Below are 16,078 nucleotides of genomic sequence, written 5' to 3' on the forward strand. Positions count from 1 at the left end.
GGAGAGCTATTTCTCCAGGGACCCACGTGGCTCATCCCCTGACTTCCAGATCACCATGCTCAGTACTGCACATGGGCTCCTGCCCTGCTTTGGACCTGTAAGTCCCCTAGCCTGCTCTACTTGTCTCATGCTACAGCTTTATCACCTTCTAGCAAAGCAGGTTACATAATGATTTATCGTCTATTAGTTACAAACACAATAAAATACATGATGCACCACCACCATCACTAACTTTAGAGTTCCTCCTCACTCCACTACTATATCCGCTGGCCTGGATGACCTGTTTAGAAGAATGCTTGGCATAGCATAGGTTGGCCCATAAATACTTCTTGATTAAATGAACAAATTACTATGTCATAGTTTTTGTTGTTCTTATAAATGAGATCTTTATTAGGAAATATAATTAGCTATTGTTGCTATATAGCAGAGGTTTTCAACCAGTGTGCTGCAAGAATTTTTAAAACGTGCAATACCTGAATGGACACTGACTTTTATTAATGCTTTTTTTCTATATCTATTAGGATTATCATATAGTTATTCTCTTTTATTTTATCTGATGATTTGGCATTTCTTTGTTTTTAAATATATTTAATTTACCCCTTTACCATATATTTCCATGGTTTAAGAAAATTAAAAGTGCATAAGGCCTATAGTAAAAAGTTCCTCTTTCACCTCTGTTTCTACCTTGCCTTCTCCCCAGTCCCACTCTAGACTCACCAATTGAAACTCCCACCCATATTTAAAATCCTGTAAGAAGACTTCCCAGATTCCCCATATCAGATTTCTCTTTCCAGCCAACACTCATTTTGTTTTCTACTTAAACTTATAATTGTCTCTTTTGTATTACTTATGTGTTCTGAAGAGATGCTAAATAGTGCCTTTTAAATTGCATTACACTCAGTGTAGGAGGGTTATAACATACTCATCCCACTATCTGTTGCCTGCACTGCAATGGGTCTGCCCTCCGAAAGATAATTCTGACATTGGGGGGTCTCCCCTTCTATAATCCACTCCCCTCCATTTATTGACATGATCACACAGAAACTATTCTAGGCCTATTGTTACTTATTCATTGAATATTTTAGTCCAATGGTTACACAATTTGATTATAAAATTTATTTTTTCCTAATTTCAAATAAAATGCTTCAGATTTTTAAAAATACATATTCTCTACCCTAGCAATAATAATTGTGACTCAGTGGGTTATTGGGGTAGGTATGAAAATATGTTTTTAAAAATTTCCCAAGAGATACTGATAGCCAGATTTAAGAACAATTGTTCTAGTCTGTATCTGATGTTCATTGTGGGTAAAATATGTGATCTGTACTGGAGGTATCTAGCCACGTACTATGAAAAAAAAGAGACATTTATTCAAGAAGATACAAGATCCAGGAAACACTGTACATAGGACAATGATGCCTTGGTCCCCTTCAAAGTAGGCACCTTGGAACCTCACACAGTTCTCCCAGTTCCCATCAGCTGCCCCATTGTATTTTCCTGAATCTTATCAATGGTCTGAAATCTCTTCTCTTTCAAAGGTGATTTTAGTTTTGGGAAAAGCCAGAAGTTGCAGGATGCCAAATCTGGGCTGTAGGGTCTTAGTCACCTGGGTGTGTTTTTTTGCCAAAAAACTCTGCAGGTGATGTGAGGCATGGGCACATTGTCATGATGAAGCTGCCAATCACCAGTTGCCCATAGCTGTAGCCTTCTGAATCACTGGAATAGTTTCCATGGAGGAACGTTCAAGGTTAACACAAAATTTGATGCAGATTTGTTGTTCTACTCCCTCAGTCATTTTTTTAATTTTTTTATTTTATTTTAATCATTGTTCAAGTACAGTTTTCTCCCTTTTACTCCCAATCCAGCCCACCCTCCCAACCCTCCCCACTTCCCTCCCATTACCACCCTCCCCCTAGTTTTTGTCCATGTGTCCTTTAAATTTGTTCCCGTGAACCCTTCCCATTCTCCCCTGAAATTCCCTCTTCTCTCCCCTGTGACCCTCAGTCATTTTTAATGTGATGGCCATGCAGTACACATGCTCACACAACTGCCCCCACTGACTAGTACAGCAAGGTCATCATTGTTCACACATGCGCATTCCAGTCCACTCTCCTTGGCTGCCAGGTTACATTGATGTCATGCAGACCATTCTCATTATGTTAACAATGGCTTGATTTTTTCCCGAGAGACCTCTTATATATGGATTCTACCCACCTTTTTAACTTAATCTACTTCACTTAGGGAAATCTTCAAAAGAAGCGAACAATAAAACAATAATCTCCCTCCAAAATCATATTATGATATGTTGAGCTCTTGAAAATAACTTCAGTAGATTACCTAGACATCGAAAAAGTAAGTCCTTTGGGAGCATCAACATAAACTGGGACCATGTAGTCAGCCAGTGGCACAATCTGATTGTAGACACATTGTGTTAGATGAAAATAATTTGGTGAGCTAGACTTTTATTCATTTCAATTAAAAATAGAAACACAGAACCCCCGAATATGGCTCTGCTTCTTACTTACTCAACTTAAAGGAAATATAATTAAGAGAAATAAGAAATCTAAGAAAAATAACAAGGATAAGACACTAAAGAGAAAATAACAATTCTTGGAAAACAAATCTTGGGAAAATTTCTTCCATGTAAGTAAATTTTTACCTAAAACCTATATTGAACTACACACAGAAGGAAAAAGTAAATGCATTGATGCTTCAGTCATTTTGAAGACTTGCTCATGAGTGCAATTTGTTATGCTTTCATTTTATATGAAAACTTTAGTCTGCCTCACACATCGGTTTGCTTCAGTATCAGCAGCAAGCACCCTGCTCTGTGCAGCTGAAGGGGCCAAGCACGGAGCAGGATGAGAGAAACAAGACACTTCCCAGATGGGTTCTTTCCCCACCCCCTGCAACTTTAGGAATAGTTGTATGGACTGAGAAAAAAGAAACAGCAACTGTTACACTATTACTCAAAAATTTCTTTGGTGATAACAGTCATTTGTATTACAGACTGTCAGTCCCAACCCTGATAGGTTAATTTATGGAAAGTGCAGCTAAAACTCCAAATGTTGGTAGGGCCTAAAATCCAGGAATTTGAAGCAGGGCCAATTCATCGCTGAATTCACAGATGATTGACCAGAGGAGCAGAAGCCCCTGTAAAGTGCTGGTGGCCGCCATGCACCAAGGGGAGTGAGGCTCAGAAAAGCAAAATGCCTTGTTTGAGAACACTTAGGAAGTTTGCAATAAAAAGTGTACTTCGAGTTCCCGTCTCTGCTCTTACCTACAAGCTCTCCTTGATTCAAGAGCTGTGATTCTCTGTTTTTTGGCCAGGAGGTGAAATACCACACTTCTTTCATCTCTCAGCGACACACGGCATCAGTTCTTCCTGTTTACAGTCTGTGCCTTTGCTGAGATGCATCACAGTGAGAGCAGCAGAGTTCCATCTGAACTCTGCCCTCCTGTAACAGTGGAATGAGACCCACCTCTCCCATATGGCCCTTGTTTTATGTTAAGTCAAGGTAGAAATGCTGGGAAAGGGAGCAGGAGAGGAAGCGGAGGCTCAGTTTGCAATACAACTCAACATAATCAGTTTCAGCTCTTCAAGGGCTCACTGCCATTCTTCAAAAGCATAAGCGTTTCTTTTTAAAAATGCCTGCTCAAAACTCACTTTTAAATGTTCTTGGATGAAAATTGCCAGGTTTATTTTGTTAGTACCACCTGTTATGGCAGTCATATAAAATTCTAGGATTTTGTGTCACTGAGTTCATTCTCCTGGATGCTGCACCAGGTGGGCCGGTAGACTCAGAGGATGAATGAACAAGAAACAGGCTGTGTCCAATGAGGTGTCCTAAGAAATAGCCGAGTCACAGGAACTGCACATGAGTGCGACACACGCTTTGCCAGACGTGATTTTAGGCAGTGTTCTTCACAACTGATATTCTCTTAGTAGTTTACAAATATGTTCTTCATCATTCTTTTTGCCCATCTTCCCCCACTTAAAAATTACATTCTGAAGTCAAGTTCATAATGGAAATAATTTACCACATGGTATTGAATCATTAAATCTCCTTATGTGCAGAGAAGTTCTCATGTGAAAAATAGCTTACTAAACATACTGTGATTCTGTTGTTTTTTTTCTAATGGTGTAGCTAAAATTTTTATTTTTTGGATCGACTTGCTGAGTATTTTTACACCAATCCATAAATCCATAACTTCATGTGAAGAACAAGCCTAGGACTGTTAAAAAAAAAGGAAAGAAGAAATTATTTTCACTTTGTCTATCAGCCCTAATCCTCTTAAAAGTGCCCTTTCAATCAAAGGATCCACGAGAAAGCTCAATTTCCTCAGCAAATAGAATACTGCAGTTTAAAGGTGTTACTGCCGTGAGGGAGGGAGGAGAATGGAGTGGCCCATGGAGGCACCCCCAGGTCAGGGGCACATAGCGCCTCATGTCTTTACTGGGTCAGAAATACACATGTCTCCCCATCACACTGAAAAGCCAAGGAAATGGCAGGCTCTGGCTTTCAGCTGGTGGGGACAAGTACCAGAAATATTTTATTGCAAAGTGACTGAAACTCAGTCAGAGGTTTCACACTTAGCAGGCAGGCAGCAGTGGCTGAGAGAAAACGGACCGAGATTATCACCGCTGGGTTCCTCCAGCCTTGACAACAGTGACAATGAAATGTTTAAGTAGTTTGATGGATTCAGATGACTCTGGAAAGTTTTATCTTAAACATGAAATAATGAAAGCATCCCCTAAGAAAAACGACTGGAGAAATACATCATCAAAATGGTATAGAAATGCATCAGAAACTGCCTATAGTTTGCCCAAAGAAAACAGAACCAATTTTTCTTAGAAGATTGAATAGAAATATTGAATAGACCCAGCCTCATTCAGTACCCACAGAGTTCATGTGAAAATGTAATTAAGAAGGTGGGGATGGAGAATTAGGAAAGATAAGAAGCAGAGTGGTCCCTTACCGTTTCCCGGGGAGGTCACAGCCCACCTTTGACAGCACAGCATGAAAGCACGAGGTCAGAGTGGTTTTCACAGCCTTGGCCCTCCTCCAGAGTTTCCCTTTAATGCCGCCTGCAGAACTTCTGCTAAAGGCAGATTTATGAACACTCTATGAGAGCAGATATTTCTCTTATTCATAGAAAAGTGCTTTTATATTTTGGTATGGTTGCTAAGCAAAATTAAGCTTGAATTTGGGCTGTAAATTCTCAATTATGTCTATAATAGCAGTGTGTTTATTTAGAGACAATGAGGTTTCTGATTTCAAATCACAAAATCCAAGGGTCACACAGAACTTTTATCATTTTTCCTGGCCTTATCCAAGCCTTATAGAAGTTTCACCTTTATAATCCTAAACTGATATGGTTACCATAATCTGTGTGTGGTTTAAAGAACAGTGTGTGTGACCTGTATAAAAAGCTGAGGCTAGGATACTGGTTGACAGAGCAGATTCTAGGGTAAGACTACCTGACTCTGAACTGTGACTCTTTCACTTACTGTTACTGAGACCTTGGGCAGGGTACCCCCTGAGCCTCAGACGTGCCATCTGAAAAATGAGGACAGTAGTAGGTGTGGACATCCCCTGTAGTGGTGTGGTGAAGATAAAATGAGATGATGTGTGTAAATCATTTAGCACAGCTCTGGCATGTAGAAAGAAAAATCAGCTCTTCCTGTTTTGCAGTTAAGACAACACCCTAGACCAGTGATGTTCAACTAGCATGCTGGAAGAATTTTTAAAACATGTTACACCTGACTATTTAGTCAGGGGCACTGACCTCTTTTCCCTTAGATTGTCAGGTAAATAAATGACAACCGTCAACACAACAATAGCTGTCCGGTGTGAATGAATCAAAATTACACCTATGTGTTTTTGGTCAGATCGGCAAAAACTACGATGCAGTTTTTGGTGTGCCCCAGAATTTTAGCAGTTTATGTGTGCCGCAAGATGAAAAAGGTTGAAAATGACTGCTCTAGAGCTTGGTGTTGTCCGGCTGAGCACATGATGGTGGTAACCTGTTTTTCCACCTCCCAAATTCTTCTCCGTTGCCCCGCCCTCCCCAGCTTCCCAGGCCTTCCCTTGGCCCTCTGCATTTCTTATGGGGTATTCCTCTGATGAGCACAGAAGGTTCTGGTCAGTGTTGACTTTTTGAAAGGATGAGCTGCTTTATTCTGTCATTGCATATTAAGCACTTCTTCACCTGAGGTCTCAGAGGATTAATGCTGCACAAAAGTGGACAGAAAAGGAGAGAAAGGACACAAGAGAGAGGAAATGGACTGATTGAGGAGCTGGAGGAATGGGGACAAAAGAGGAAAGAAACAGAAAGACTTGTGAAAGCGGTGAACACCTAGGTGATTCTGCTGGTCTTCACCACAAGAAGTGTTTCTGGACATTGTTTCAGCTGGGGCATTGGTCCCCTGAGATGTTAGCAAATAAATGGTTTCTTGGTCAGAAAGGTGTATTCAAAATATTTCACACCACATTTCCCGCCAGGAGTTTCAATGCTCATGAACGTATTAAAGATCCTGGGAAGTACTGCAGTAAAGGAACCTGCTTTATTGTGTTCATACTTTAATACTGATCAATACACAACACTGATCAATACTACTTGGAGAATCTTCCCACAGTTGTTATTTTACAACTGGGTAACAACAATAGCCACAAATAAAGAGCCAATGTTAGGGTACTAATGAACTGCAATAAAACTGATGGGAAGAAAAGTGGGACTAACATTTAGCGAGTGCCTGTTATGTGCGCTAACTGCCTGGAAAATATTTGCTCTTTCCCATTAGAGTTAAGGTAATGGCTTTTAAGTGGGAGGGATATTTGCAGTGCTTTATGAAAGAACGTCATGGCACATACTAGCTGTCCTTAAGTGGGAACAAAACAACTCTGTAAATACAGAAGGATCTTGAGAACTCAGCCCTGCTCATGCCTGAGAGTATTGTTTTTCCCTCACTGAGAAGTTAGGAGATTTTGGAGTCTCTTTATCTTCCATTCGCTGGAATGTACCTTTATATACACACCAGTGAACTAGTCCTGATTCTGCTACAGGTTGTATATGTAACCATGAGCAATGTGCTCCTTTGAGCCTATGTAAATACTGGAAAACTAATAATATCTAACCTAAGATTGTGAGGTTGAAACTTACAAACCACAGGTTTATAATAGGTGCTAAGAATGCCAATCCCCTGATCTGCCGTCCTTACCCTATATCCACTGATCAGAATATTGTTCTCCTGCACAAATACTAGAACAGGTTCTATGGAGTCCATGCAATAATATGTACACTTTTTTTACCTTCGACACCCATTAATTGTTATTTAAATATTACCAGATTATCTGTGTGTATGTTTGTAGAACTAGCATTGATTTAATATATTTAATAATTTAAATATATAAGAAAAGTATATAAAATATCAGTTTATGTATTTATCATTAAAAGAAAGAGCTACATTTTATTCTTTATTTGTATTTCCTAAGACATCTGGCCTGGTACTAGGTACATGGTATTTTGTATGTCTTGTGAAATAAATGAATGGAAATAGCAGTGGTAAATTGTAGTAAAATTATACTTATTTTATCCAATATAATATAACAAATGTAACTTAATAGCAGGACATTTTGCACTACAGAATAAGCCATGATGGAGTCAGATTGTGATTTTTGCAATTTGGTCCTAAATTTCCAATGCTTTATGAACAACCTATGTTTAGCACACTCTCAGCTAAGTTGGAAGGCAGAAATTTCACTGATGAGACTGGATCTGGATTCAGTTTTGTTTTTTTTTTTACAAGAAATACAAATTTCCTTTCAAATAAATTGAATATTAATATATTTGGTGTACAACTCTTATTTTCTTTTTTCTCTCCCTACTGTTTTTCATCCCCATGCAATAGAAAGTAAAAAGCTATTGTCCTGGCTGGTGTGGCTCAGTGGATTGAGCGCCAGCCTGTGAACCAAAGGGTTGCTGGTTCAATGCCCAGTCCGGGCACATGCCTGGGTTACAGGCCAGATCCCCAGTAGGGGGCATGAGAGAGGCAACCACACATTGATGTTTCTCTCCCTCTCCTTATCCTTCCCTTCCCGTCTCTCTAAAAATAAATAAATAAAATCTTTTTTTAAAAAGGAAAAAAGTGAAAAGCTACCTCTTTTCTTTTTCTGAAATGTTTATATACCATTAAGAGTAAAGCATTGACAGGTGAAATGGGTCAGGAAGGAGGAAATACTGCACAATTGCAACTATTAATTTTGTGGAGAATAGCAGCTGTTAATTTCAGTTCTAAGTGTAGACAAATGCAAAAGCAGCAACCATAAAATATGAGGTTTCCCTTTCTTTCTTATACACATTTGCCCACATTGGCAATAAAACTGAATGTGGGAGAGAGACTTTTTTTATGCATAAATGAGTAAAAGTAGGTCAAAATGAGTTAGAAACTGAAAAACGCTATTGATTTTATTTGGGTATGTTTTCAGGCAGTATTAACAGGAGTGGAAGCAACCTGTGTTAAGGGCAACCGTGCATCCCAACCTACCTGCCCTTTTCTACTATCATCTCCTGTCCCTTTTTTGCCCCTTTTCTGTGTTATCTATTTTTTTTAATCTACAGTTTGGTACTCATACCTGGAATGTAGCATTTCCTGCTTCATGATTTGAAAATACAACAGCAGATGTAAATGTTCTGTGACCCTGTAGCAAGGGGAGGATGTGTAAAAGGAACTGAAGCGAGTGATCTCTTGCAGGAATGGACGTCCAGTGTTGAGAAGCTGAAGACCGAGGCGCTTGAGATCCTGCTGTCCACGGGCCACGTGGAGAAGGAGCATCTCCAGCTCTCTCACCAGAAACTGAAGCGGCTTCAGGAAGAATTTGGCCAGCTCATCGTGGAAAGGGAAAGCTGGTTGAAGAAGGCAAATGATTTTTTTAACAGCGCCAACAAGGTCAGTGTGAGATCAAGTTGGTGATTTCAGGTAAATGAGGCAGGCCAGTAAGAGACCCATTACTTCAACAGGCTGGAGCACATAACAGAAACTGCAATTTCATGAAGAGTTTCAAAATTGGCGGCAGCAGAGAAGAGCTTTTAAAATATATTACTATCGTGGCCATTATTTAGTTCTCCACACTAAGAGACTCAATGCTTTGACAGGTTAAGAGTCACTTTTATAAAATCCCCCATGAGGGCTTTACTTAGAGTGGTCCTTGGTCTGTGTGGGGGTAGGGAGGAAGTTGTGCCCGTCACCATTGTGTTTCTCATGGAGGAAGAGAATTATTATAAAATATACCAAGGTTAAAAAAAAACTTGAAATTTTCACCAAGAGGTCTTTCTTTAAAAAAAAAATCCTCTTTTATTTATCAGGTAAAAAAATATATATGAATATTGCAAGCCTTCTGCATGGAAACCATAAGGCTAGAAACAGAATCTTGAACTGACTTCCCTGCCTACGTCTTGCCTTTCTTTTCTTTTTTTTCTTTTTTAAATACTGATTTTTTTTAAAGATTTTATTTATTTATTTTTAGAGAGGGAAGGGAGGGAGGGAGAGAGAGAGAGAGAGAAACATCAATGTGCGGTTGCTGGGGGTTCTGGCCTACAACCCAGGATTGTACCCTGGCTGGGAATCGAACCTGGGACACTTTGGTTCCCAGCCCGCACTCAATCCACTGAGCTATGCCAGCCAGGGCCTTTGCCTTTCTTTTTGTATTTTAAGTCTTTATTTATTTATTTTCAGAAAGGGGAAGGGAGGGAGAAAGAGAGGGAGAGAAACTTCAGTGTGTGGTTGCCTCTCGCGCACCCCTCACTGGGAACCTGGCCAGCAACCCAGGCATGTGCTCTGACTGGGAACTGAACTGGTGACCTTTGATTCACAGGTTGGCACTCAATACACTGAGCTACACTAGCCAGGGCTGCAATAGTAATTTTTTTAAATGAAGAACAAAGTGGTTACTTAAACTCATACAGTAATTCAGGTCAGATCCTGAAAACTCGTGTTTTTTAACCCTAAAGACTTGATTTCTAGATCCCTTGTTTTATCATTTGAATGCCATGACATTCAAATTATACTAAGTTCAGTTGGAGCTTACTCATACTGTAAGGAAATAATTTCCAGCTCCAAATATAAGAATTCAATGTGAAAGATGATGGATACTTTTACCTCAGCAAAAATAGAAGCTGAAGTTTGGAAAGGAAATGCTTAATTATGATTCTTGAAATTATTTACTTTATTATTAAGAAGCAATAAATGATGAAATAAGGTAGTGGGTAAATCCATTTAATTTAAAGAAGGAAATTCTTCTCAAAACTTGTAAATGGTATGTTTTACTTTTTATTTATATTGTAGAATCTCCAAATTTTACAAAATTCTCGCTATTTTATCTAATTTTTGGTATAATGCTCATATTTTAAAAATCTATAAGCCAATATAGTTCCAATTTGTGAAATTCAATAACATTATCACTACTTGTCTGCATTGATAACAGTGCCCGCTTACTGCCTTTGACTACTTCTTAATCCTGCTAGGGATTGATAACTACCCAAGGCTCAAAATTAGGTCTATTTCTTACCCAGTATCTACAGCCTTTGGCTTGAGGTGTACCCGAAAGGAGCAGTAGGTGGCGATGTTGGCATGTAGGATCCTGGGAGTGTTGCTACTCATGCTTTTCCTACTCCAGTCACTGGACTCAAGCAGAGAACTCAAGCAGGGCCATGTAACTCAAGAGCCTGAGATACTTCCTTACCATTTTAGTTATCTACTGTGTTTGCTGAACCTATTTGCTAAATCACTTAGCAACAAATAAAAGTAGGGCTTGATTATCAACATTGGATGATAGCTGATTGGAGAGGAGTTTCTCTGATTTCTAGGTATAGCTAAGAGTGGTGAGGACATGGCATGAAGTATGAACATAACACCTATGGTAGTAACTCATCTTGATCCCCCCATATATCATCATTAGATTATATATTATTTATTATATTTCTAGCATGAGCACAAAAAGGAGGCTCTAGTTAATATGTGTTGATTACCTAAAATATATTTATCACTGTTTAGGAAATGTGTGTGGTTTGAATCAAAAAGATAAATAAGCATAATATGTTTTAAGAGCAGAACAGTATGAGTCTATATTTATATAACAAGGATGATTGAACCTAAAGCTATAAAACATGGTTGATTAGTCATAAAGTTTTATATCCCATGATTTGCATTCCCAGGCACATGATTTCATTGAGAAATCAAGCGGAGGAGAGAAATCAAATCTCCATGGTCTGGATCTTGTGTGGTGGGCCTAAACACAGACTGGTCTTGGGTGGTCAGCCTAAAAGCAGAGGTGAAGCGGAAGTTGTGGCGGCCAGGAGAACACACCAACAGCAGTTTGAAATGGAATGGCTGTCATGGCTTCTACTGCTGCTGCACTCACTGCTGAAAAGCTACTGTCTTTTTAAAAAGATGATGTTACTTTTTCACCATATTTACAGTGATGCAAAACAGTAATGCCTATAGCAACATTGCCATTACAGTCAAACACAAAATGATTAAGCATGGGGTTTGGTACATTTTTTAATTTTTTATATACATTATTTTCCTCTTTCAAAAGAGATACATTTTAGCCTACATGTGGGAAAATAGTAATTAAAATGATCCAGTAGTTGTATGGATTAAAAGAGGAAACCTGTCTAGATAGAGGACCTAAAAATATTATCCAGAAGGAATTTGAGGTGATATAAATGAATTCAAGAAATTAAGCTAGTTGTCATTAGACATCAAGGAAGGCATAATTACGTCTAGTTTCATAACCCTAAGCAGCCCGTCTCAGACTTCTCATCTCCAGAACAACCTCCCTCTCTCTTAGAAAAAATTAAAGCAACTTGCTTTCACTCCCTCCCTTTCACATTTGCATCCCGCTAATACGTTGTATATGTGCTGTTGTCATCCATCATATGGGTGCTTGAGCTAAAGTAACAAAAGTACAACCTTTGCCTTCAAGACGCTCTTGGTCTAGTTCAGAGGAGAGGCAAGGAAACAGAAGAGTTGTGTGCCGTGGGAAGAGCCATGATGGAGTAAGCCCACAGCATTAGGGACCACAGGGGTGACAGCCTTTACCTGGCCCAGGGAAAGAAGGTCAGGAAAGCTTCTCTACAGGAGGTGACCAGTGAGTTAGATTTGGAAGGCTTGGGCAAGAAGGGATTGGGGGAGGGCTGGATGGTGTAAAGTCATGCCATGTTTGAGGAACCTCAGGTAGTTCATTTGCCAAGAGCATAGTGGGTAAGCCCAGAGTGATGGGAGACCAAAGTGGTAGAAGCAGGCAGGAGTCTGTTGGGAAGGGTCTTGGGTAGCATGCTAAGGGGTTTCTGTCTCATGCTGAGCATGTCCTTAAGTAGGCAGAGACTGTAAGAATTTGAGAAAGTTGTGATGAGGCAAACCACCTCATGTAGAAGCGGGTGATGTCTTAATTTACTCTCCCTCCTCTACTCCCTCTAAGAGAATGGTTTAGAAACCTTTGGTTTTAGAGTTCAGGGACAAATTTTCTATTTTTTTTAATTAAAAAATATTTTACTTATTTACTTTTAAAGAGAAGGAAGGGGAGAGAAAGAGGGTGAGAGAAACATCAATGTTCGAGAGATACATTGATCTGTTGCCTCTCACGCTCCCCCAGCTGGGGATCTGGCCCACTACCCAGGCATGTGACCTGACTGGGAATTGAACCATCAACCCTTTGGTTCGCAGGCCAGCACTCAGTCCACTGAGCCATGCCAGCCAGGGTTCAGAGACAAGGTTTTTAAACCACAGCAAATATTTGACAAATAGGGCTAAACTATTAGCATAAAAATTATTAAAATATATGTAATAGAAACAACTATCAAAATCAAGGACTACTTTAACATCTTAGATTTGTATGACAGCCCACAACTCAGTCCATATTTAATAGTCTTATAATCAAGACACTCAATTTTATTGTGACTTGCTCATGAGTGTCTTTAGATGCTCAGTAATTATTGGAATGATTGAGGACAATGAAATATTAGAAACATGGAGTTTCAAGGCCAAATACATTACATCGATCATAAGAGATTACATTGATCCGAGGTAATTGGGATGAGATCACTTTGAAAAAGGAGAGCTTAATTACCTTACTACACGAGGGACGCAGATTTCCAGCTCAGTCTCCACGTCACGTCTGAGTGGGGAGCAGTGCTGTGTAAAGGGACCTGTCATCCCACAGATCACTTCCTCTGAGGAGTCTCCTTGCGGCATTAATTGCTCATTTCTTCCTATCTCCTTAGCATTGCTCTGTGCTCTTCACAGAGAGATTATGTCTTGATCATCTTTGTATGCCACCTAGTGTTCAAACTTTCATTGAATGCACGACCACGTGACAAATCAATGCACATTTTGAGCTTGAGTTTTCTTTTTCCTAAAATAGGTCTAGCAATCCTTATCTATGTCAGGGAACGTCATTCGGTAATAGAAGTTCTTATAATTGCTGATAAATGTACAGAATCTTTTCACGGTAGAGTTGGAGTAAAAATAAATGAAATTGTGGAGTTTTCAGTGAAAACTTAGAAACTGCTAGTATGACACTTTTCTGAAATAATATAGTGGATTTTGAAGCCAGGCTGTATAGGTGTGAAGCTGGTCTCAGACGTTTATTAGCTCTGCGACCTTGGGCAGTTACTTAACTTCCCTGTAAAATAGAAATAATAATTATATGTACCTCACAGAGTCATTGCACTATCTACATGAGTTAATACAGGACTAGTGCATCGAACAGCTAAGCACTTAGTGCTAGCCATTATTTTGTCATTAGGTATGCATTTAGTACTGCACTAGCTACTGATATCGGACATGACTTAAGTACTCTTGTTCATTTTCATACCCCCAGCACATAGAGTATATACCCCATAGGTTTCAGTAAATATGTTGAATAAATGAGAAAAATAAATGCCCAGCACATTGTAAATGAACATTTTTTTCCAGGTTAATATTCCCAAGATCATCCTAAAATCATTCAGGTCAATTTATTTAATTCAGAATTTATAAATAATGACTGGTATCTAAAGTTCTACTTATGTGTATAATTTATCCATTTCTAAGATACACTTAGAGAAAGTAAGAGGTGGTCAATACATAAACTTCCTGCATTCCTTGTTGATAAAGTGCTTCAGACTCCCTCTTCCAATGTTTTTTTAGCTTTTCAAATTGTGAGGCCAAAAGCTTCTTTCAGTACTCATGGCTTTAAACATCTCTCACTAATACCTCTAATCCACCTTCTCGCACTGACAACACTGACAACTGCTAATCCACCTTCTTGCACTGATAACCTCCTTGCACTGATGACACTGATAATTCTTGGGCCCAGAGCAGCAGCCTTGGAGAGGCAAGGCATTAGCTGGAGTTCCTGTAGGGACAGGAAAAATGAAGAACTGGAAATTATATCCCTCTTTTGCCCTTGATCTTCATGGCATCTGCAAACCTGGGTAGATTTGGATGGGGCCTGAATTAGGAATCCACTTGCCATAGTGGGAGCCATCAGAAATTGTCCCAGGTGATGTTTAAGAAAAACCCTGAACCTTTTTTTCATAAAAACAACTCAGGAAATCTGAACCTCTTCAGACAGTGGAATCCAGTGCTCTAATTAAAAGCTGAGTTGAGTTTGTATCCTTGGTAATTGTAAAGGTTCTAGCCAAACTCATTCTCTGGCCTTTGGACTCATGAAAAGAAATTTTCAAGATTCTGCAGTGGGTTTGGTGTGTGTGTGTGTGTGTGTGTGTGTGTGTGTGTGTGTATTGTTTCTCTTCAAATTAGCCAAAAGCAAACAATATTACTTATTAAACATCTTTGTGAAACAGTATGGTATAAGAATTATGCTGAATGACTTGTGGTTCCGGTTTAATTTATTAATCTCATAATATTTTAAAAAGAATAAAATATGCCATGTCCTGATACCATCTCTATTTAATTTGGTGCAGCCAGCTTTGGAACTAATACTTAACAAGGGAAAAAAAGGGAAGGTCTTTATTAGCATCTTATAGAACAGTAACCAAGCAAATCCTAGTCTTTTTCAAACCAGGGCCAAAAGGAGCTTGTTCATCTCCTCTTTTTCTACCTAGGAACTGAGTGGTACCATATAAAATAGTCAAGAAGGGCAAGTCCCTAGAGGGAGAAAATATTATATTTGTGCTTGTATCCTTTTTTCCTAAATTAGTCATAAAATCTTTATTTAACCAGCACATATAAGGTTTGAAGAAAGAGGAGGGGTGTGGAGAGGAAAACCGAAGGGAAATGTTAATTTCAAAGGAGTTTATGTGGGCGTCACAGTGTCCTCACTACAAATGAGCTGTTCTAGACCATGTGTGCAACAGAGATTCTTTCCAGGCTGCATCCAGTGTATCGGGTTCCTTATGGATCTGGTAAACAGAAAACCATACACTTGATAGAACACTAGTCCTATTTTGGGGCAGATTAAGTGAGATCAATGATACTTAAATCATTTCTGCAATTGGCACAATCGTCAAATTGTATGTGGGAATAAGAGAAATGAGCTTTGCATATGACGATCACAGACAGTATAACCTTCTTAAAATAAGCCTCCTCTTAAAATTGAGAAGTTTAACTACTGGGTTTATAGGTTATTCCCATTAGGGTTAGATTAGGATGAAGTATAGGGAGTAAGCTTTCTTAGAGTATCTAGCCCATTTTACCTATAGTAAGTATTTTGCAAATGTATTTGTTGAGCTAAAGAAGGAACAAAATCACTCACCTCCTTTCAGCTGCCATCGTTCCACTGATGCATAGAACAGGTAGGTCATAAGTAAATGCTTTCCTCACACTTTGATCTTTTTTGAGAAAAAAACCCTGGAAGAAAATTTGGCTGTTTTGTTTCTAAGTTATGGGTTATCTTGACCCTTGAAATAGTACCTTCTCCTTCCAGTGAATGTATGGCCCTTCAAATTATTTCCATGCTACTGGGAAATAACACTTTTTTGGTCACATTCAGGAATGGTGTGGAGTCACTTCACACATGCATTTAATATACATGTGGCTTTAGAATCTAACTCCTGTGAAGGCGAGACCAGT

General features: G+C 39.1%; 1 protein-coding gene across 6 annotated transcripts in view; it reads left to right on the forward strand.

Moving 5' to 3' along the window:
- The window catches only part of CCDC141 (coiled-coil domain containing 141), a 175,935-nt gene that overhangs the window by 79,108 nt on the left and 80,749 nt on the right, over positions 1-16,078 (forward strand). For all 6 annotated transcript variants that reach the window (XM_045851162.1, XM_045851134.1, XM_045851306.1 and 3 more), the window contains one exon: positions 8,756-8,950. In XM_045851162.1, the coding sequence (XP_045707118.1) occupies positions 8,756-8,950 (195 nt within the window). The remainder of the gene's footprint in view (positions 1-8,755; positions 8,951-16,078) is intronic.

This window comes from Phyllostomus hastatus, unplaced genomic scaffold, assembly GCF_019186645.2.
Source record: "Phyllostomus hastatus isolate PE091 unplaced genomic scaffold, TTU_PhHast_1.1 phas_contig_1, whole genome shotgun sequence".
Taxonomy (NCBI): Eukaryota; Metazoa; Chordata; class Mammalia; order Chiroptera; family Phyllostomidae; genus Phyllostomus; species Phyllostomus hastatus.